Below are 23,928 nucleotides of genomic sequence, written 5' to 3' on the forward strand. Positions count from 1 at the left end.
GACTCCTTTGCGTGGAGCCTTGGCAGGAGGGGAAAAATGTTACTGGCCTAAAAGTATTGCTAATCATTTAAGTTCCTTAAAAATGGCAGATGCTACAAGTGCACAAATACACATATACGTTATTTGTATTTTTATGACTCTGCAGGGAGAATTACAAGGCAAAGGCAGCACCACCAGTGAACCTCATATTAGTAGCTATGTGTGTATTTGAGAAAAGCTGTTCTGCCTTAGCTTGTTTCCAGCTAGTAAAATTATTTTACAATTCTGTTTACTTTTATTAAGTTATTTTTCTTTAACTACAAGCTCAGTATTCTAAATATGTGTAATCTTGAATTCAGAACTTAGCAAGCTTATGAAAAATAGTATGTCCTTGAAAAGCTGGTGTCAGAGTTTTGAACACATAATCCTTTTCAGTCAACTTACTCTAATTTCAGAGATTCTGTTTCTTTTCTGAATTGTCTTCAGTTGACAGCATTAGCCTAACACCTAGTTTTAGTGTCTTTGATTTTCTGTATATCCTTAATTACTTAATTCATTACAGAAGCCAAAAGGAATTCTAAATAAGTGTCTTTGATATGGCAAAAATGTTTTTGTAGAATAAGTAATAATTCAAGGTTTACTTGTTTTCTAAGTTTGAATTCTTTTTTAATTAATAGACTGTCCCTGTGTTAAATATCAGAACTCTTTATTATCCTTGGCAAGAGTAGTACCAAAGGATAGTAGAAATTTAAGGATAATTATTGCCTATTGGTTCATAATTTAACACTGACTTTGTATTTTTTTTAATATTAACAAGTAGAATTTTTGCTTATTGGAATAAAGGTGTGCAGTGCTTTTATTTGGGAGTACTATGGATGGAAGTGTCAGATGCCATACTTACAGTCTTAGGCCATACTGCCTCCTTTCTCCTCTTCCTAAGTTTATAAATAGCAAATTCATGGAACAGGATTTATCTTTTTCCTCCTCTCCACTCTCTTCCAACAGAGAGGCATATGCATTGTTTTATACAACTATAATTTAAAATAATTAGGTTAAATTTGGCTAAGGTTTAATTTTCAGGAAAGTAGTAGAAAATGTCTTGCATTTTGGCAATATTCAGTTGTATTCTCTCCTCATCCTCCCAAGAAATGATTTCAAAGCACTTTACTGTTATTATTTTAGGCTTCATTTTATCAATCCTCACAACGCCCTTGTAAGGAGATAGAGGGTATATGGTATTGTCGCTGTTTTTGTAGGTGGGGAAACATGATGCACAGATCTGTTGACTTTCCTAACTTGATGTAGTCAGGACCAGAGCAAAGAATCACCTGGCTCCTAAGGCCCATGTTCTATCTTGATTTGACTCTGTTTCATAGAGCAGAGGAAACAGGCGAAGAATCATGTAAGTCATCTGTTCTTTTTTCCCCTGAAGAACTTTTACAGACTATGGAACTAGCTTGGATTTCAATTCTATTTAATGGTTTTCAGACTCCAAGACATTAGTTTGTCGTTAAGTAATATTCAAAAACGAAAGTCTTTACGATCGTTTTCTTAAAGATACACTTCCAAAACTTAAGGGCTAGTTTAATGCAAATAGCTTCTCAGTATATGTGAAGTATTTTTAATTGAACTTTTTTTTTTAAGTAGATTAACTTCTTGTACTATATTTTAAGACTTTGTAGACATTTATGCATCATTTAAAAATGACTGTAGACTGTATTTGTAATAGTATATGGGTTGTTCTCAGGCCTAGCCTTAGAAGAGAAAGAATGGAACAGAAGAAATAAGTAAAAATAGCAGTATAATATACAGATAAATTTTAAGTAAGTACTTTTTTTTTTTTTTTTTTTAAATAGAGACAGGATCTCGCTCTGTAGCCCAGGCTGGAGTGCAGTGACATAATCATAGCTCAGTGTAACCTGGAATGCCTGGGCTCAAGTGATCCTCCCTAGACTCCTGAGTAACTGGGACTATAGGCACATGCCACCACACCTGGCTAATTTCTAAACATTTTTCGTGAAGATGGGATCTTGCTAGGTTGCCCAGGCTGGTCTTGAGCTCCTGGCCTGGCAGTTTTTGTATTTGTATGAACTAGATTTTTGAGAACCTAGTGGATATGAGAGATAGTCATAATTTTTAAGTTGTTAGCTGTTGCAAATATTGACTAACATGTATGAATGTAATAGTGAAGAATATTTTTTCAAGAAGTAATAGACCAGGCATAACTACCTTTGATTTAGGAACAGTAAAGCTGGTGTCAGAGGAGAACAGGTATGTCAGAATCTCTTGGACTGAAATGAGTAACCCAGCCTTATAATGGCACTAGAAGTAACCTAAGGCACCCTCTTTATTTTGGTTTCTAGTGGCTATTACATATTTAAATTCCATGGAGCATATTTAGCTCAACTCTAGTTCTGATGCAGTCCTTATCAGACGTAGTTAAATTAACGTTAGTGGAGCCAGGATCAAGTTGACCTTCAGGTTGCTCTTGTGGCCTCTGAGGGGCAATGTGGTGTAGTAAGAAGTCTACTTGGAATGCTTTACACAGTAGCATCATATCTTTGAGTGATCTTTGCTACTCATCGGATGGCAAAGATTTAAGGGATTTTGTGTATCTTTGCTCCCAAGCCACTGTTAACTCATAATATTACATTTTAGGTGCTCTATACTCATGGGAAAATTTAGGGATAATAAAAATGTTACGATATTACAGAGGAACACATAACTTAAACCCATCACCCTCCTAACTTCATAAAATTTGGTGATGTTGTACCTTTGAGCAATAAATCTTTAGATATTGAGTTCTTTTTGTTTCTAATTTGTAGACATCCATCGGAAACTTTATCAACTTTTTTCATCTTCACTAGTATAGAATAGTATATTTACATAGTGCCACCCCAGCAAGTATTAGCCTAGTAACACTTCCGTTTAAATGGTTCTAAAGTCATCTTAGTCCTATTTGGATCTTGTAATATTTAATGTGATAATATCTAAGATTATTGAACACTGTCATTTAATAATCAGATGAGATGAGGTAGGTACTATTCATAACCTTCTGAAACAGAGAAACAGTCAAAGGTTAGAGAGGTTAAATCCCTAACTGGAGATCATCTCCTCAGTGGGGGACTTGAGATTCAAATTCAGGACCTTACTTCTGGAGTCTGCTCAAAAGCACTCTGAAACAGCATCCAGAGAATAACAACTTCAGAGTGTTTATGGAGATGACCTTTGAACAAAATTATTTTCTGACTTGTTTTCTCATCTGTTGCAAGGATGATTATGGCTATCATTTGTGTCTTAATTTTGTTTGTCGTTTCATGTGAAAGTCTTCGTTTTAGGGGGCTTAGAATTAAAGCCCTCTTTATTTAGACATTTCATAATTATAAGTCTATTCATTGTGATATTGTTTCAAGTTAATTTTAGTCTAAACTTTACTGGAGACATTTAAGATATTTACTGTAACATGAGATTAAAAAATAGTTATTTTTTTATTAGAGTAAATAATTTAGAGATTTAAACAAAGTTAGAGAACATTCAGAAATCTTTTTTATTGCCTACAACACTACTTGAAATAGTTATTTTAGATTCAAATATAGCATTAGGAAACTCTTTCCAACATTGTTGTATAACAGTTTACTCACTACAGTGTTGAGATTGGGATATTTACTTAAAGTTTTTGGTAAGGGGAAGTATATATATGGCTTGATGTAGTCTTGGGCTTATATATCAAAAGACTTTTAAGTATTTGTGGCACATAAATATTTGTATCTAAAATAGTTTATCCTTAAGAGGGTTCTTAAAAGGAAAAATAACTCAGTATTATTTTTTCTGATTACTTTTTTGGCTTGAAAAATATTAAAAACATTAGATTGTGCTGTGAGTTTCGTAAAGATAGCTACAACACTTCTAATACAAACGTATTTTTTAGTTTCAGTACAAAACGGTTCGATTCATCAAAAAGATGCTGTAAATGATGATGATTTTGAGCCATACTTAAGTAGCCAGACAAATCAGGTAAGTCTTCTGACAGTTTCAGATTTTAGGAAATTAACCTTTTATTAATATTAATTGATTTTCCAAATAGATTATTTAATGAGATTAACCATAACATGGATTCATTCATCTCGTGTACCTATATAGTAAGTGAGTAGTGAGTAGCAGTTGCAGGTTTATGGCACAGGAGAGTTCTTCAGAAAGTATAGGCACCAGAAACTAGGTTATGAAATACAGAATAAAGATTTGAAGGTGACCATTATTTGTATATATTATGGTTAGGTTTTGTGTGTGTGTATTGAAGGAACTTAATTTTTTAATGTCACTGCTATATCTTCATAGCTTAAGCTAATTAAAAGGCTTAATTAGCTAGAAATTTGTGTATTTGGAGGAGGGATTAGTTGCCTGAAATTGCCTGCAATTTTGAGTCAAGTGTAGTGTTTTCTTTTTTTAAAAACATTCCAATTTGAATTCATTGATAACTATTGAAAATTTTAACATGCCTTGTTAATGTTAGGGATAGAGTTAAGGAGTTTATAAACACACTTGCTTTATAAACAGTTGCTTGCGTATTGTAGACATGGACAGTTTTATCAAAGCAAGTAATTGGTAACTGGTGGCCTTGAGTATTTGTGTACAAGCAGAACTCCAATTTAAACATTGAAGAACAATGGTATCTGTATGCCATTTCTGCATCCATTTCTGTCTGTTATTAAAAATATGCCACTGATAGAAATAAATAAAGAAAATACATTTTCAGTATTCACCAGTTTTTTTTTAGAGAGAACATTCTGGAATGAAACTTTTTGTTTTGCATTAAAAAAGCAAAAAATGCTCAAGAGCTTTGGGTCTTAAAATTAGTTATGTAGTTCTTTGGAATAATTTTATGATTAATTTCATTGGAAATTCAGTTTTTTTGTTTGTTTGTTTTTAATTTTTGAGACAATCTTGTTCTCTTGCCCAGGCTGGAGTGCAGTGGCCCAATCTTGGCTCACTCCAACGTCTGCCTCCCAGGCTCAAGTGATTCTTACTGCCTCAGCCTCCTGAGTAGCTGGGATTATGGGCACATGCCACCACGTCTGGCTAGTTTTTGTATTTTTTAGTAGAGATAGAGTTTCACCATGTTGACCAGGCTGGTCTTGAACTCCTTACCTGAAGTAATCTGCCCGCCTCAGCCTCCCAAAGTGCTGGGATTACAGGCGTGAGCCACCGTGCCCAGCCGAAAATTCAGATTTTAATTGGCACTGTTAAAGATGCCAGTTAGTTTATGTGCATAAATTTGAAGAGTAAATTGGAAAACTGAAGTTTGACTTGTCTGCTTGCATATATGGAGAAAATGAAAAATGTACTCTAAAATTTTAACCTAGATTTTTGACACTGTGAAAGAACAAGGAACCAAAACTTACTACAGAATTGAACAATTTGTACAGTAGAGTTATAGGGAAAATTTGAACAAAAAATAGTTCCCAATTTGTGGGATGCAGGATTATTTTTAGGACCAAGGAGAGTGGTGGTTGTGTTCAACCTCATCTACCTCTTGGTTACTTCTTCCCCTTGACCACCCCTTCTGATCTACTGAGCAACATTCCTAGCATACGTTGGAGGAGAAGAAATAAATGGGAAAGAAAAAAACTTTACGATCTCAGCAAAATTACTTTTCCACCTAAAGGTTATGAAAGTAGATCATTTGTTGTGAAATGTAGTGCAAGTTTTAAAAGAAGTGTGATTTTATTACATTCTGGCTCATAGAGTGATCTCAGTTAACACTTATGGCAATATGGCAGTATTTTCCAGCTTTGCTGAGAAATTTTGATATTAGGAGGTGTAGTAAATATTCCTTCAAAAAGATCTCCATGTTTAGATAGGTTTGAGAAATTTTGAGGGCTAAACAGTTGAACTGTTTTTTTTTTTTTTGCTACTTGATTTCATAGTTTATAAATTATAATTGAAAATGAGGTTCTTAAGATGAAGATATAGTATAAAAAATCCTGACTTGTTCAAACTGTTTATTTTTTTTTTGAAACGGAGTCTCGCTCTGTGGCCCAGGCTGGAGTTCAGTGCCATGATCTTGGCTCACTGCAACCTCTGTCACCCAGGTTCAAGAAATTTTCCTGCCTCAGTCTCCCACGTAGCTGGGATTACAGACACATGCTACCACACCTGGCTAATTTTTATATTTTTAGGAGAGGCGAGGTTTCAACGTGTTGGCCAGGCTGGTCTTGAACTACTGACCTCAAATGATCTGCTTGCCTTGGCCCCCCAAAGTGCTGAGATGGATTACAGGCATGGAACACCCCACTCAGCCTTTCAAACTCTTTTTTAAGGAATTTTAGTGGACTGTAAAAGACAGTTTTGAAATTGCTACCTGAAGTAATCTTCTTGCATGTTTTACTTGGTAACAGATATTTTACAATTTTTTATTATTTGTCACAAGGACATAGAAGGGTTTCTGTTGGAGGAAAAATTTTTGTCAAGAGAGCTTCTGGTATTTCATAGAAGCACTTTAGTCTCTTCCTAGGGGAAAAACCAGTGGAGGGTGCCTGAATCCCACCAGTGTAGCAACCAGTGCTGTGGTTTGCATTTTATCTGTTCTATATATTGGAATTGTGCGTAAGACTTTACTTGTAAAAAAAAAAAAAAAAAGAAAAAGTTTTAAAAAGTGTTTGGGAAACCATTACTTTTTAAAGGATATAAAGGCATTTACCTTAGTGAACCCAAATGAATTTTTTCAGCTACATCATTGCGGCTTACATTGGGACAAAACATTTGTAAAATATTTGTTTTAATGTTTTAAAAGATTTGTTTTAACTCATGACATTTGGAATCAACATTTGTATACTGTTTGAAGAGAAGTTGTAAAGTTTGATTCCAGTAAGGCCTGTTCTACCTATCCTTTGCAGTACTAAATATATTTTTAGCAGTCGTCTTTCTTTAATATTAAAAATAATTATCTCTAGCAAGATACATATTTACATTTTAAAGAGGAGTAATACTGTAGAATATTGAAAACTGGGTTTATTGAAAATTATCTGGAATCTTCAAGGTAAATTGTATGAGAATTTAGGTTACTCTCAATTACCTAGCTAGAAAATTAAATAAAATGTTTGGACCTTTTAAATAGTACTATCATAATACATGAGTGAAAACTGGATTTATTGGTGAAAGATCTCAAGAAGATAGTGGCAAATTTAAAGTTATACAACTATTTAATAAGGTCCTTATACACTGTACACAGTGTGTTTTTAAAATTAATTTATCTGATTTTAAAATTATAAATGAAAATAAGTATTTTGATGGGAAAGGTGTTTAACGTCTTTTGCTAATGATTTAAATTGTTTTGTATACTTTGATCTAGTTCATATCAAACCCAAGGGTACTTTAAAACAAGTTGTTGGCCTTTCTACTTCTGTGGCAGCGTGTTTCTTCTATTTTATAGTGTTCAGTTTCTGAAGGAATAAGTATTAAGTTTATAGTAATTTTGAAAGTAAATCACAGTCCTTCATTTCTTAAAATTAGTTCTTTATAGTTCTTCAGAATAATTTTATGACTGAATTGATTGGAAAATTTAGATTTTAATTGGCACTGTTAAATATGCCATGTAATTTGTGCATATAAATTTGAAGAATAATTTGGAAAACTCAAGTTGAGTTTGTCTGCTTGTGTGTTCGGGAAAGTAAGTTCTTAGCTATTTTTATCAGAGAAGTAATATAGAGAATTAAATTGTCGTTTTCTGCCGTTGTCATCACTGTCCTTAGTTAAGGTATTCATTAGTTCTGCCTATTGATGTGATTTTCTAACTAATAATTCTGTACTGCCACTCAGCAGTCTTAAAATCCAAGTCTGATTGTGTCACTGTAATGTCAAATAATTACTGTAGCTTCTCAACAGTGAATACATTTATTACATGAATGCCCTTAAAGTGGTGGTTCCACTTCCCTTTCTAGCTCATCTTCTGCCAACTTTCTCCATCTGATTGGCAAAATAGAACTTACCATTATTTTATGCAAGTATAAGTATTTTCTTAATGTTTCTTTCACGATCTCAATTTTTGTATGTATGTCTTATACAAACGTGTACACACACCTATGGCATTTCCTTCAGGAAGTCTTTTCTGATTTTCCAGTTATTTACTCCCTCTTCTTTGTACTTAAGTGTTTTGTTTTACTTTCTTTGTGCTTCAGTTAGAGTAATTATCACATTATAGAGTAAATAAGTCTTCCTCACCATACCTGTGAAGTGCTCCCAATTGGAGACCATGTTATTTTTTTGTCTCCAGTAACCAGCATGGTATCTGGCACATATAGCATTCATTATTTATTAAGTGAATGGATGGATTAGGTTATCTAATAGAATTAGAGAATGAAGAATTATGGTTGGTGAAATATTCAGGTTGAATATTATTATGACATTTTTCTTATGACATTTTTATGATTAGATATGCATAAATTATACTTTTAGAAAATTATAATAGGAGAAAGTACATAGCATAATACAAGCATTAAAATTAGAATGAACATCACTTAACTTTTTGCTTTTTGTTGTTAAATCAGAAGTCACTTCAGGAGTTTGAAGCACTTCAATTTTTGTGTGTGTGTGTGTGTGTGTGTGTGTGTGGGGTTTTTTTTGTTTTTTTTTTTTAAAGAGGGTCTTATTCTGTAGCCCACACTGGAGTACGGTAGTGTGATCATAGTTCACTGCAGCCTCGAACTCCTGGGCCCAGGCGATCCTCCCACCTCACCTCCCAAGTAGCTAAGTCTACAGGCATGCACCACCATGCCTGGCTAATTTTTTTTTTTTTTTTAATGAGATAATCTCTTGTGCAGGCTGGTCTTGAACTCCTGGACTCAATTGATCCTCCTTTTCCAGGCTCCGGAGTAACTGGGATTACAAGCGCAAGCCACCGTGCCTGGCTTTAAGCTAATAGCTTTTATAAGAGTTGCTAAAAGTAAAAAACCCAAATAGGTGACAGAGACTGAACATGGCTTGATTTACTTGTTGGCTTCTTAGTTTCCTGACCCCTGAATAACACTATGGGTATAGACAAATTAAAAACTTTATGTGTAACTATTGTGTAGAATTCAGCATTTGTCATGGTGAAATAAGAATATTCAATATAAATTTTGAGTTTAATTTTCTGAATGCTTTCTTATAAAGAATTAACATAAAAACTTCCTACTTTGTGTGCTTTTCCACTCCCACATCCAGATGAAGACTGCTGAATCTGGATTGCATTGCCAACAATCAAAATTAAAACTTGGAAACCAGTTACCTTCATATTCAGCCCACCTTTACTATGCATCTCCATGTGGAATTTATCCACTTTCCTGTATTATTTGTCTTTTCCATTTAACTGTAGATTTTCTTTTAGCATGAGAATCTTATATCAACGTTTTTTGCAATGTATGCATTTGATTAGTGGTTGAAATAAATAGTTAAAATTATAAATAAAGGATATGTTTAACGGTTTAAAAAAAGGATGAAGACAGTATACAGTTTTTTTTTTTTTTTTTTTTTTTTTTTGGGCTGGAGTCTTGCTCTGTCGCCCAGGCTAGAGAGTGCAGCGGCCGGATCTTGGCTCACTGCAAGCTCCGCCTCCCGGGTTTATGCCATTCTCCTGCCTCAGCCTCCTGAGTAGCTGGGACTACAGACACCCGCCACCTTGCCCGGCTAGTTTTTTTGTATTTTTTAGTAGAGACGGAGTTTCACTGTGTTAGCCAGGATGGTGTCGATCTCCTGACCTCGTGATCCTCCCATCTCGGCCTCCCAAAGTGCTGGGATTACAGGCCTGAGCCACTGCGCCTGGCCTTCTTTTCTTTTTTGAGACAGTCTCGTTTGTCGCCGAGGCTGGAGTGCAGTGTTGTGATCTCGGCTCACTACAATCTCTGCCTCATGAGTTCAAGCGATTCTCCTGCCTCACTCAGCCTCCCGAGTAGTTAGGATTACAGATGTGTGCCCCCATGCCCAGCTAATTTTTGTAATTTTGGTAGAGATGGGGTTTCACCATTTTGGCCAGGCTGGCCTGCCTTGGCCTCCCAAAGTGCTGGGATTACAGGTGTGAACCACTGCTTCCAGCCCAGTTTTATCTTTTAATCAGTTAATGTATATTCGTTTATACTTCTCATTTTTATTAAACTTTTGAGAGTTTTATATCACAATGACTTTTTGTCAGTGTGAAGCACTGAATACTTTTCATTTTTAGTAGATATTTTAGTGATCAAATTGTACACATTTGTGTGTGTCATCTTCATAGCTTCCAAAGTTTAGTCATTAATTTTGTTAAGATTTTTTTCTTCAAAAACTATTGTTGGTGTATTTGAACTTCCCTCAGGCTTTTCTTTATAGATATATTTAAATATAGCAGTCAATACTTCCAATATTGATTTCTGTAAGATGCTACTATTGCAGTTTTAAACATGCTGTTGATTCCTTTCATGTGAATATTGTGAGCATTCTTTGACTATATTTGCAGTTAGAGTTACTAAGTATCCATTATAGCTGAAGAATGTGTTCAGTTAGTAACACATGAATTTTCCAGTTTTAAGTATAGTCAGCCCTCTATATCTGCAGTGTCTACATTCACAGATTCAGTCAGTTGTGGATCAAAAATACGGTCGTCTCTAGGTATCTGTGGGAGATTGGTTCCGGAACACCTAACAGATACCAAAATCTGCATGTGCTCAAGAACCTTATATAAAATTGTGTAATAGTTGCGTGTAACCTATGCACATCCTTCTGTATACTTTAGATCATCTCTGGGTTATTTATAATACCTAATATAGTAAAAATGGTTATACTGTATTGTTTAGGTAATAATGACAGGAAAAAGTCTGTATGTGTTCAGTACAGATGCAACTATTCATTTCTTTTTCACAGCTGTTTTCAATCTGAATGGTTGAATCCACAGATGTAGAACCACTGATATGAAGGACTGATTGTGTTGGAAGAAGAAATAACAATACAACTGGCAATAGCCAGTAAATCTTCATCAGAATTATTATTTAAATGTAACCTCTATTACATTATATTTGGTTCTTAAGTTATTTTAGTCATATCAGAGAATCATTTCAAAAAACAATATGTTAAGTTAGCTTTCCATAGACAGTAGACAGTTACAAGAGTATAACAAATACTTTGTATACCAAAGGTAATTTAATAGTAAAACAAGTAACTTAGTAATAAAACATCTCAGTTTTCAATGATAAGCCTTTTGAAAAATAATTTAAAATTAGTTCTAGGTAGGAACTGTGATGTTGTTGTCACACATTCATGAGTGGAAAAGCAGCCACGAAATAGTGACAAGAGTGTAACAGTAGAAGAAATGGATTAAGAACTTTACTCCAAAGAACTTTGACTGTCTATATAAATTAAATAACCTTCAAAATGGTATTGACCTTTGAAAAGTAATACCAGTTGTACTGACAATATTAGTGGATTTTTTTCACTTTGCGTAAATCTACAAATTGTGAAGCTCTGTGCAGTGCTTTAAAATGACACATAAATCACACTTTGGGTGGCTGAGACGGGCAGATTGCTTGAGCCCAGGAGTTCAAGACCAGCCTGGGCAACATGGTGAAATCCTCATCTCTACAAAAAATACAAAAAATTTGCTGGGCATGGTGGTGGACGTCTGTGGTCTCAACTATTCTGGGAGCTGAAATGGGAGGATTGCTTGAGCCTCGGGAAGTGGATGTTACAGTGAGCCAAGATAGCGCTGCTGCACTTCTGCCTGAGTGACAGAGTGAGACTCTGTTTCAAAAATAAAATAGAATAAAAGCACACCTAAATCAAAGATCGAAAATCTAGTTTCAGAGCTTTTTTTTTTTTTTTTTTTTTTTGCCTAAGAAGCTTACTTCAAAAGAAATAAGTATTTAAAATACTTTATTTTATTTTTTATATTATCTAGTAACAAATTTGAGCTTTTTTTTTTCTCCTTTAGTGAAATTTGGTGCCTTGATTTTTGGCAGTTCACTAAATGATGAGTATAATGAAGGTTGATTGAATTGCAGTAATTCTGGAAAAAAATTTATATGAACTCACTATTTCTAAATTAAAAAAACAAAACTGTTCTGTAATAGGTTTATTGTGTAAAATTTGGGGAAACGGAGAGTATAAAGAAAAACATGTCTGTTATTCCACCAGTAAGAAACTATGATGAGGAATTTATTTCTTTTTGAAATGAACAAGGCAAAGCAAAACAAAAAGAAATTTGGATCCTGCTATAGACATAATCTTGAATCTTCTCAGACTATGAGCATTTCTCCATTTTCTCCTTAACGAAAGTACAAAATGTAATGACTGAACTGGATTCCATCATATAGATGAGCTGTAATTCTTCTATTATTTGGCAGAGTTGTCTAGTTTATTTAATCCTTGCATGTAAGTGATTGCATACATCAGTTGGTTAAAGTACAGCTGGCTGTAAATCGTAATTTTGTGTCCACAAAGTTTACATATTAGCCTTCTGTAGAAATTAAGATATTTTTAAATTGTGACTGAGGGCCTGGCTCTTCAAACAAAAATAATACTAATTATACCCCCACTCTCGTCCCTGAAAAAAGCCTTATAGGTTATTTTGTAATAAATATTTTAAGATGTGAATACTCATTAGCAAATTTTTCTGTTGATAAAATTGGATTGAAATTTTAGTTTTGTTTATCTAGAATAGGTACATCTTTTATTTTCATTTACTTAAAACTTCTTGATTTTAATCTTTCAGATTTCGTTTTTTGCCCTTTTAAGAGGACATTTCGCTACTGATTGTGATATTTTGTTTTGCAGAGTAATAGCTATCCACCAATGTCAGATCCGTACATGCCTAGTTACTATGCTCCATCCATTGGATTTCCATATTCTCTTGGGGAAGCAGCGTGGTCCACGGCTGGAGACCAGCCTATGCCATATCTGACAACCTATGGACAAATGAGTAATGGAGAACATCACTATATACCAGATGGTGTATTTAGTCAACCTGGGGCATTAGGAAATACCCCTCCATTTCTTGGTCAACATGGATTTAACTTTTTTCCTGGTAATGCTGATTTCTCTACATGGGGGACAAGTGGATCTCAGGGACAATCAACACAAAGTTCTGCTTATAGTAGCAGTTATGGCTATCCACCTAGTTCTCTTGGGAGAGCTATTACTGATGGACAGGCTGGATTTGGCAATGATACTTTGAGTAAGGTGCCTGGCATTAGCAGTATTGAGCAAGGCATGACTGGACTGAAAATTGGTGGTGATCTGACAGCTGCAGTGACAAAAACTGTAGGTACAGCTTTGAGCAGCAGTGGTATGACTAGCATTGCAACCAATAGTGTGCCCCCAGTTAGCAGTGCAGCACCTAAACCAACCTCCTGGGCTGCCATTGCCAGAAAACCTGCCAAACCTCAACCGAAACTTAAACCCAAGGGCAATGTGGGAATTGGGGGTTCTGCTGTACCACCACCTCCTATAAAACACAACATGAATATTGGAACTTGGGATGAAAAGGGGTCAGTGGTAAAGGCTCCACCAACCCAACCAGTTCTGCCTCCTCAAACTATAATCCAGCAGCCTCAGCCATTAATTCAACCACCACCATTGGTGCAAAGCCAACTGCCTCAACAGCAGCCTCAACCACCACAACCACAGCAGCAACAAGGACCTCAGCCACAGGCCCAGCCTCACCAAGTGCAGCCTCAACAGCAGCAGCTGCAGAATCGCTGGGTAGCTCCTCGGAACAGGGGAGCAGGCTTCAACCAGAACAATGGAGCGGGCAGTGAAAACTTTGGTTTAGGTGTTGTACCTGTCAGTGCTTCACCTTCTAGTGTAGAAGTGCATCCCGTGCTGGAAAAGCTAAAGGCCATAAACAACTATAATCCCAAAGACTTTGATTGGAATCTGAAGAATGGACGTGTGTTTATAATTAAAAGCTACTCTGAGGATGACATACATCGTTCCATTAAATACTCTATCTGGTGTAGTACTGAGCATGGTAATAAGCGTTTGGATGCAGCTTACCGTTCCCTGAATGGGAAAGGCCCACTCTATTTACTCTTCAGTGTGAATGGCAGTGGACATTTTTGTGGAGTGGCTGAAATGAAGTCTGTTGTGGACTATAATGCGTATGCTGGTGTCTGGTCTCAGGATAAGTGGAAGGGCAAATTTGAAGTTAAATGGATCTTTGTCAAAGATGTTCCCAATAACCAGTTACGGCATATTCGCTTAGAAAATAATGACAACAAACCGGTTACCAATTCAAGGGACACTCAAGAGGTACCCCTAGAAAAAGCTAAGCAAGTGCTTAAAATAATTGCTACTTTCAAGCATACCACCTCAATCTTTGATGACTTTGCACATTATGAAAAGCGTCAAGAAGAGGAGGAAGCCATGCGTAGGGTAAGAATATAGTAATTTTTTGTTTGGGGTCTTTGTATTGCTGGTGGGGTGCATGGATAGGTATTCTTGAATGCCTGTTAGTATTCTGAGTTTGAAAATTTTCTGTGAAGGAAACCAACTACTTAAGAAACAACTCTACAAACACCCATGAAGGTATTGTGTGTGTCCTATATGAGTCATTTCTTTCCTTTCCCAGGGTAACTCACGCTGAGTTAGCCTCTTGCACATTCTTCATACTCCCTAGATGATAAAGGCCATTGGGCCGCAGTGTTTATCATCAAAGCTGAATAAATTTTGGCATTTGTAACTAAACAGACCTTGTAAACTAACCAGGGGCTCTAATTACTAATAATATTAATCATACTAAGATAGGAGAAAATGTATTTAGAGTTTGAAACAAAGAATTTTTTTTTTGAGATGTCATCTTGCCATGTTGCCCAGGCTGGAGTGCAGTGGCTATTCACAGGTGCAATCATGGAATATAGCCTCAAATTCCCGGCCCCGAGCAGCCGTCCTGCCTTAGACTCCCAAGTAGCTGGGACTACAGACCTGTGCCACTGAACCTGGCACTTAAAACACGTTTTAGTTATTTATTTATTTACATTTTATATATTACTTAATTTTTTTCAGATAGGGTCTCTCTTGTCCCAGCAGGAGTGTACTGGCGTGAACATGGCTCACTGCAGCCTTGATCTCCTGGGCTCCAGCGATCCTGCTACCTCAGCTTCCCGAGTAGCTGAGATTGCGGTCACATGCCACCATGCCAGGCTAATTTTTGTGTTTTTTTGGTAGGTAGAGGGTTTCCCCCTGTTGCCCAGGCTGATGTCCTGAGCTCAAGGGATCTGTCCCCACCCCTCTGCCTCCCAAAATGTTGGGATTACAGTCCTGAGCCACTGCACCCGGCTGAAACAACTTTTAAATAAATGTTTTACTCTAATTTTGTGTTTATAAGAAATTGCATGTATATATATATATTTTTGTTGTTTTGTTTTGTTTTTATTTTTTTTTGAGATGGAATCTCTCTCTGTCACCCAGGCTGGAGTGCAATGGCGTGGTCTTGGCTCACTGCAACCTCCACCTCCTGGGTTCAAGCGATTCTCTTGCCTCAGCCTCCCGAGTAGCTGGGATTACAGGCGCCCGCCAGCACACCTGGCTAATTTTTGTATTTTTGGTAAGACAGGTTTCACGATGTTGGCCAGGCTGGTCTTGAACTGCTGACCTCGTGATCCGTGCACCTCGGCCTTCCAAAGTGCTGGGATTACAGGCATGAGCCACCGTGCCTGGCAAAATATATTTTTAAAACATAAAACTCTTGAAGTATTTTTGTAATTTTTATACTTAAAGCACTTGTACAAAATACAGGCTTAGCAGAATTTGATTCCTAATTCTGTTATGTACCCTCTGTAAGATTGAGGGAGACATTCCTGAAATAAAACATGCTGTTTATCCTTATATTGGCCAGAATTTTTTTATTTTTATTTTTTAAAAATATCTTACTAAGCGGCCCATATGGGGATTAGCCCCCCAAATATTGGCCAGACTTTGATCACAGGGCCACAAGAGTAAGTTGAACTAGGGAATGTTTTCTCTTCCAAACTGTAACATAAAATTGGAGTTCTGTTTTTAGGTGGAAAGAGAAAATGGATGGGCTTTTCTATAGGGGATACATTTAAATTTCTTTTGAAACTTAGTAGGGGTTAAATTAGAAGCTCCTCTAGTAAATAATGCTTGTTACTATGGAAAGCATGTTCTTACAGAATGCCTGTTCCTATGTAGAAATTAAGATAAAGAGGTAACTTAATTTAACTCTATGTAAAATGTCAGTGATTTGTTTCTGTGGGTGAAGCTGAATATCTTGTCTTCATGGTTGTGTGCAGCAGAGGGAAGTGTTTCAACATTTCTCGGAGGGAAGATGTTGGAATAATGACCCCAGAGCAGTAGTTTCCAAACCTTAGGTCACATAAGTATTAATTGGAGTGTTTACTGAAATAGTAGATTCTTGAGACCTATCCCTTGGTATATTTGTTAAAGGAACTTGTAGTGTACTTTTTAAGTATAAACTACTCCAGGTGATTCTGGTGCTAGTTATTGATTGCTGTGTTGGATTGTTAGAAACTTTGCTTTGGAGTAATTAATACAAATGACTTTAAGGCTCTGCTGCACCTTTTAGATGGGTTGCTGAATATAATTGTGTTTTCTCCCACTTAAATGTGGGAAATGAGAGAAATGGGATCAAAAGTAGTTACTGAGTTTCAGTTTAGCAGTTAAGTGGTCATACTGTAACTGCCATTACAAATAGCGCATCAGGAGAAATGATTTGAGGTATGAAAGGTGGGATGCAAGTTGAGACTTCATTTTTAGATTGTGCTGATTTTAAGGTACCTTTGAGAACTATAGGCAGCAAAATCTCTGATTAGGCAGTTAGATGTCGGAGTCACAGATATGGGGACCTTCTGTTCTTAAACAGTTGATAGTATGGAAGTGGGATGAGATTACTTAGGACAAAGGATACATGGCAAGGAAATAACTTTTCTTTCGCCCACCACTGAGGAGATAATCACCCTTCTGTCTTTTTTTTTTCCTACCCAACTTGAAAGTTTAATCCTAGTTTTGTTATAATGTATTTGGTATGTTAATATTGTGTAGTTGTTTCAGGAAATTTTTAATGACAGGTATATGTTTGTAGCTATATTATGATGTATATTGTAGCTGTGTACACAACAGTGATTTAAACTTTAACTTTACCCTTATATTGTTTCATTATTTTGTTAAATAAAGTTTGTCTTAAAGCTGCCTCCTTACATATTTTAAGTCTAGCCTAAAGGTTTTTCTGTACATGGCGAACTATAACAAGTGGAGGTATAAACAGACCGTAGCCTACTCTTGTGCTAATCGCCAAATTTTGGCTGAATAAAATGTAGCCAACTGTTCAAATAAGGCAGATGCCAACCTGTAACCAGTCGAGCTGTTGATCTTACTTCCGTTTTCTGTACATCAGTTTTCCTTTTTCTGTCTATAAATCTTCCACCACAGGGCTGCACTTGAGTGTCAGAGCCTACGCTGGCTGGCTTTGTGATTCGTGAATCACATTCATTGCTCAATTAATCTCCTTTCAATTTAATTCAGCAGAAGTTTTTCTTTCTGTCACATTGCTGCCACCGTTTTTAATGCCTAGCACACCTTTGACGGCTCTATTTTGAATCTTATTTAACTTATTATTTATTAGTGAGCCTTTAGATCCATAAAATGTCTTTGGTCAGAATATGTAAACAACCATTTAGCTAGGTATAGAATTCTTTCTAGTCAACAGCCTTTTCACTTAAGGTACTATGTATAGGCTTTGCTTTATAGTTAAATGGTTTTATATTATGGAAAATTCTGAGGCTAGCCTACATTTTTTGTTTGTAAACAGCTGTTTTTTTGGTGTGTGCACAAAAGATTTTTCTTTATTTTTACATTGTGAATGTAAATGTGAAAACGTGTACATGAATATTGTTTTCTGTAATCCTTTGTCTGCAGGCCACTTTTTTCTATTAATGTCAACAAATTTGTTGAATCTTTGTCCTTGAGTTCTGTTGGTTCTTTATTCTTTTTCTCTTCTTTTGGAGGATTTGAATTTTCCTGCTCACTTATTTTTCATGTGTATTTGATTTGTGCTGTTTCTGTGATTTGTGAGGTTTTGCATTCTTCACTGATAGTAATTGTTTGCTTCTATTGTCACATTCAGCTCCCCCTCTTAACTCTGTTTTCTTAATGGAATCCCTTGATCCTAGAATTCATCTTGATTTTATTGAGCACAAAGGACTGTTTAAAACTTACGTCTGCTTTCTGTCCTTACTGTTTTTTAGAAATTTTGTATCTTTTTCTTCTCAAAAAAATTAAATATACTAAAATTGTAAATTTCCTTGACCTGCCAGTTTAGAGTCAAGCCCTCTCTCTCCCTCTCATTACTGAACCACTGATTGGTTGTTGGTCCCTATAAGACATTTTCCATATTGTCATAATTGAAATTATGTACTATATGATCTTTTAAGACATTTATCTTTCACTCAGCATGGTATCTTTGCAATTCATCTATGTCGTTGTATAACTCAGTTCTTTTTTCCTTTTTATTACTAGGTAGTTTTCTATTACATAGATGGACCATTGTGTCTATTCCATTCATTCTTTGAAGGATATTTGGGGTGTTTTCCTTTTGGGGATATTGTAAATAAGGCTCCTATAAGAATTTGTGTATACTTAAAATATGTGTATTTTATTCATAAAATTCATTCGTACAATGAAATTCATTTTTGGGAGGTGTACAGCTCTGTGAATTGTAACATATGTAGATTTGTGTAACCACATTATCAGTTAGGATACCGAACAGTTTCATCATCCCCCAAATCCTCCCTTGTATACTAGCCTTTTGTTTTTCCATCCTTTCCCAAGACCTAAGCCCTGGCAGCCACTCATCTGGACTCATAATTTTGTTATCTCCTTTGTGGTTGGGGGGAGGCTTCAGGACTATCCTTTGGGCTTTTTGTGTTTAGTCATTGAACCAGTAAGAGGATCATTGAGTTCAGTTACTTGCCTCAAAATGGGTACTTTTACCTTCCCCACCCCATTTCTTTCATTGCTGGGTGCTAGTTGCATATACCTTTCCCTTTACAAATGTGGAGATGGGAGAATCATGCTGTAAATTGATTTTACCAGGTAAGTGATTCACCAGTCTGTGGAGATTTAAAAGGGAAAGCCAGTATAATGGGTTGTGCTAGGTATTTGACTGTCCCTTAAGTTTGAAATCACTGTGTTAGGAACCAGTTTTCCTTGCTTGTTAGCTGGTTAGCGTATAGGGTACCATGTGTTTTTGTCCAGTTTTCTTCCTGTTACTTTTAGCTTTGTGTAGGCAGAATTTGTATTTTCATTTGTAGATTTTCTCTTTGATATGCTTGTGCTTGCATTTGGACTTCCCAGCATAACTGCTTTCAAATACTTTTGTCATTTTAGTGCTGAAGGAAGGATGTACTGCTGTCTATTCTAAGTCCTTCTTCACTTCATTGAAAAGAACAAATCAGTGGTATTTTGCTAGGATTTTCTTTACTACTTATGCCTTTTTTTTTTTTTAATAAAAGTAGTTGTAAGCCATTATTAGTGTCTGGTTTTAATATGGTCTTATCTCTCATGTATTTAGCTGGAATTTCTCAAAGCTTCTGGTATGTGGATGTACCGTATCCCCAAGTGGGTATCTTGGAAGCCTTGGGTAAAGGTTGGGTTTCATAAACAAGACACAGGCAGCACTAATTGCAAAAGACTGCTAAATTTGATTAGATTAAAATCTGTCCATCTAAAGATGCTTTAAAGAAAGTTTAAGAGGCCTGGCTGCTCATCGTGGCTCATGTCTGTAATCCCAACACTTTGGGAGGCCCAGGTGTGCAGATTGCTTGAGGTCAGGAGTTTGATACCAGCCTGGCCAACATGGTGAAACTCTGTCTCTACTAAAAATACAAAAGTTAGCCAGGCACAGGCATGGTGGTGCGTACCTGTAGTCCCAGCTACTTGTGAGGCTGAGGCAGGAGAATTGGTTGAACCGTGGAGGCAGAGATTGCAGTGAGCCAAGATTGCACCAGTGCACTCCAGCCTGGGTGATAAACTAGACTCCATCCAAAAAAAAGAAAAAAGAAGAAGCTATGTTTTTTAAAAGACTAAAAGAAATTTGAATATAACTGACTAAAGATTTGTGTCAAGAGTATATAAGCTAGTGTAGTGGTGCATGCCTATATTCATAGCTACTCAAGAGGCTGAGGCAGGAGGATTGCTTCGGCCCAGGAGTTTGAGACCAGCCTAAGTAGCACATGAGAACCCATCTCTAAAATAAATGAATATATATTTTAAAGAATCTATATAGAAATTCTATGTATTAATTTAAGAAAAGGTAACCCAATAGAAAAACAGTCAAAAATGTGAATAGGCATTTAATGAGAGAAAAAACATGTAGCTAATAAGAATATAAAGGCTTACTAAAAATGAGGGAATACGAATCAGGACTACAGTGAGAATATTTTATATCCATTCATTTGGCAAAATTAAGAAGTTTGACAATATCAAGTATTGGAAAGATTGTAGATAACAAGACCTCTTACACAGTTGCAAATGGGAATCTAAATTGATAAAGTCACTTCAAGAAGCAGTTTTGTATTTTCCTATAAAGTTGAACATACATCTACCTTATAATTCAGCAGTTATTTTCTGGGTTGCATACCTAATAGAAACTTTCATGTATAAGAATGTTAGGAGCAATCAATAGTTTTTTTTTTTTTTTTTTTTTTTAAAGGCAGCAATTCAAATGTCCATCATTAGGAAAATGGCCAAATATATTGGTGCCAAGATAATAGAATAGTTAAACTGTAGTTACATGCAAAAGTATTGGTAATTATACTTTAGCTTCATCTTTTTGGTTGTAAATAAGCTTTTTGGGGGAGGCCGGGCATGGTGGCTCATGCCTGTAATCCCAGCATTTTGGGAGGCCGATGCGGGTGGATCACCTGAGGTCAGATGTTCGATAGCAGCCTGGCTAACATGGTGAAACCCCTTTTCTACTAAAAATACAAAAAGTTAGCCGGGCGTGGTGGCGCATGCCTGTAATCCCATCTGCTCGGGAGGCTGAGGCAGGAGAATTGCTTGAACCCAGTAGGTGGAGGTTGCAGTGAGGAGAGTTCGTGCCATTGCACTCCAGCTTGGTCAACAAGAGTGAAACTCCATGTCAAAAAACAATAAAAATTAAAAAAATAAATTTTGGGGGGAATAAGAATATGTGAAACATTCATACCTTTTATCCAGATTCACTTATTATTAACATGCTTCCCCATCTGCTTTATGGTTCTTTTTGAACCACTTGAGGTAACTTTCCCCCAAAAAACTATAGTGTTTTTTTCTATAGGAAAGAATAAGGATATTATCTTGCATAACCGTAATATTCTCAGATGATCCATGAAATTGCTTATTGCTTTCTTCTAGTAGAGAATCCAGTCTAGGATCAGGTAAAGGTTCTAACTTGGTTACAACAATTTTGAATAATAAGTTTAGAAGGGTTATACTAACCTGCCTTCCCCAAGTTTGGGGAGATTTTAACTAAAATTTACATTGAGGTCTATAGTTACTGTATCTTTCTATCATTTCCTACCTATGTTCATGTTTTTCTTTAAATTCTTGAGCTTGATTATGACAACAAATAAGGACTTTAAAAATCTAATTTCATCTCTTGTCATTGCTAGATATTTTTTATTGACTGATTATTTTGGCAACAGGAGTTCCTTGGCTTGCCTTGGCAACCAACAAGGCTCTTCCTCTGGAGGAGCCAACCTGTCATATCCTGTCTGCTTATATAAAACTTGGAATGTCAGGCCCTCTATTTCAGAGTGAAGGGTATTGGTGAAACATCAAATTACAGGAGAAATCCGTGCTAGTTAGTATTTGTATTACATTTGAAAACATAATTTTAATATATTTGAGTAAAATCAAGCTTAATGAGTTACCAATACCCCATTAAAAGTAGTAGTAATTCCAGCAGTGAAAGATTATTAAAAATACAAAACAAAATTGTAATTTGTATTGTTAGGAAGGATTCCTGTGTAAAAAGAACAGAAAACCAGAAAGTTTTATTGGAAATTAGAAACATAATTATCAGAATTTTAAAAATCTGAGTAACCAGATTAATAAAATGTCATGTTTTAGATCCAGTTGATGATCTGAAACTTCAGATTAGAGAAAAATTTCAAATGCGCAGCAATAGAGATGAAAATACAGAATGGGAAAGATGTGATGGAAAGAGAGGTTCTCCTGTATTTCTCTAAAAGAGTGTTAAAAGAGTATAGGAAACAATAATCAAAAGGAGGAATGATTAAAGAAAACAGATAAATGTTTTCAAATGGAATGGGCTGTAATCCCAGCACTTTGGGGAGGCCAAAGCAGGAGTAACACATGAGCCCAGGAGTTCAAGACTACCCTGGGCAACATAGTGAGACTCTCTATTTACAAGAGAGAGAGTGTGTGTGTGTGTATGTGTGTGTCAAGGTCTCACTCCCATCACCCAGGCTGGAGTGCAGTGTGGTGTGATCATAAGTTCACTACAGCCTTGACTTCCCAGGCTCAAGTGATTCTTTTACCTCAGTCTCCCAAGTACCTGTGACTATAGGCATGCGCCACCACGCCCATCTAATTTTTCCTTTGTTTAGTAGAGATAGGGTTTTGCCCTGTTGCCCAGGTTGGTTTAGAACTTACAGACTCAAGCGCTCTACGTGCCTTGGCCTCTCAAAGTTCTGGGATTACAGGCATGAATCACCACACCTGGCCTTTACAAAAAATTTAAAAATTAGCCAAGTGTGGTGTTAAGTGCCAGTATTCCCAAATACTTGGGAGGCTGAGTTTGGAGTATTGCTTGAGCCTGGGAAGTTGAAGCTGCAGTTAGCCATGATTGCACCACTGAACTCCAGCTTGGGCGACAGAAGTCTGTCTCTTAAAAAGAAAAAAAAAATTAAAGACTGAGCGTGGTGGCTCAACACCTATAATCACAGCACTTTGGGAAGCCAAGGCGGGAGGATCACTTGAGGTCAGGAGTTTGAGACCAGCCTGGCCAACATGGTGAAACCCTGTCTCTACCAAAAATATAAAAATTAGTGAAGCGTGCTGGCAAGCACCTGTAATCCCAGCTCCTTGGGAGGCTGAGGCAGGAGAATCCCAGGAGGCGGAACCCAGGAGGCGGAAGTTGCAGTGAGTCGAGATTGTGCCACTGCACTCCATCCTGGGCTACAGAGCAAGACTCCATCTTAAAAAAAAAAAAAAAAAGAAAAGAAAAGAATAAAAAAGGACAAAGACAAAATTTTAAAAGCTTCCTGAGTAAAAGACAAATTACCTACAAAGAAAGGAGAATCAGACTGTCATCAGAATTCTATAGCCCTGGATACTCAAATTTAAAATCTTTATTTTTGGGTTGAGAGGGATGGAGAGGAGTGGTTTGTGGAATTTTACCTGTAACGATGAGTGTTTAATTATATCAGTGAGGTGGGTTGGAGAGGGTTGAGGGAGTAAAAGAAATATAGACTTAAAAAAAGAAATGTAGACTTAAAAGAGCTTAGCCACATGCTGTTCATGAAAACCATACCTAAAGTGTTTCAGCAGAATGAAAAAGAATTCAAGAAGGAACAACAGCCCGTAGCACCTGGTTATACTAGAACAAATATCTCTTAGCAGGGACCCTATGTGTATTTTATGTTACACAGGTTGACATTGTTTATAGAGGATCAGAACTTTTGGCCATCTCATCCTGCCTGCTTAATTGGCATTATCGTCCTTCACGCCTGACAATGTGGGCCCTTGGTTGGGAACCACTGACCTTGGAGAATTGAAGGAAGCTAAAAAGAAATAAAATTTCTAGATAGCCTTTGTCATATTGGAAGATAACCTCTGAAAGAGCAGGATTGACTTTGCTCTCTGCTGAATCCCTAGCACCTAGCAAAATGCTTAGCACACAGTAGATTTGAAGTAGACATTTGTTAAATGTGTAAATGCTTTGAAGAATCTCTTCCCATTTGCAAAGTATGA

The 23,928-nt window shown here is 36.4% G+C and overlaps 1 protein-coding gene across 4 annotated transcripts in view; it reads left to right on the forward strand.

Moving 5' to 3' along the window:
• Positions 1-23,928, forward strand: part of YTHDF3 (YTH N6-methyladenosine RNA binding protein F3) — a 42,388-nt gene that overhangs the window by 2,785 nt on the left and 15,675 nt on the right. For 2 of the 4 annotated variants that reach the window (XM_015145449.3, XM_015145450.3), the window contains exons 3-5: positions 1,236-1,381; positions 3,908-3,993; positions 12,751-14,349. In XM_015145449.3, coding sequence (XP_015000935.1) covers positions 1,324-1,381; positions 3,908-3,993; positions 12,751-14,349 — 1,743 coding nt within the window. In that variant the 5' untranslated portion in view covers positions 1,236-1,323. The remainder of the gene's footprint in view (positions 1-1,235; positions 1,382-3,907; positions 3,994-12,750; positions 14,350-23,928) is intronic. The other 2 variants (XM_015145452.3, XM_002808481.4) reach the window with 1 other exon arrangement.

Source organism: Macaca mulatta, chromosome 8 (genome assembly GCF_049350105.2).
Source record: "Macaca mulatta isolate MMU2019108-1 chromosome 8, T2T-MMU8v2.0, whole genome shotgun sequence".
Taxonomy (NCBI): Eukaryota; Metazoa; Chordata; class Mammalia; order Primates; family Cercopithecidae; genus Macaca; species Macaca mulatta.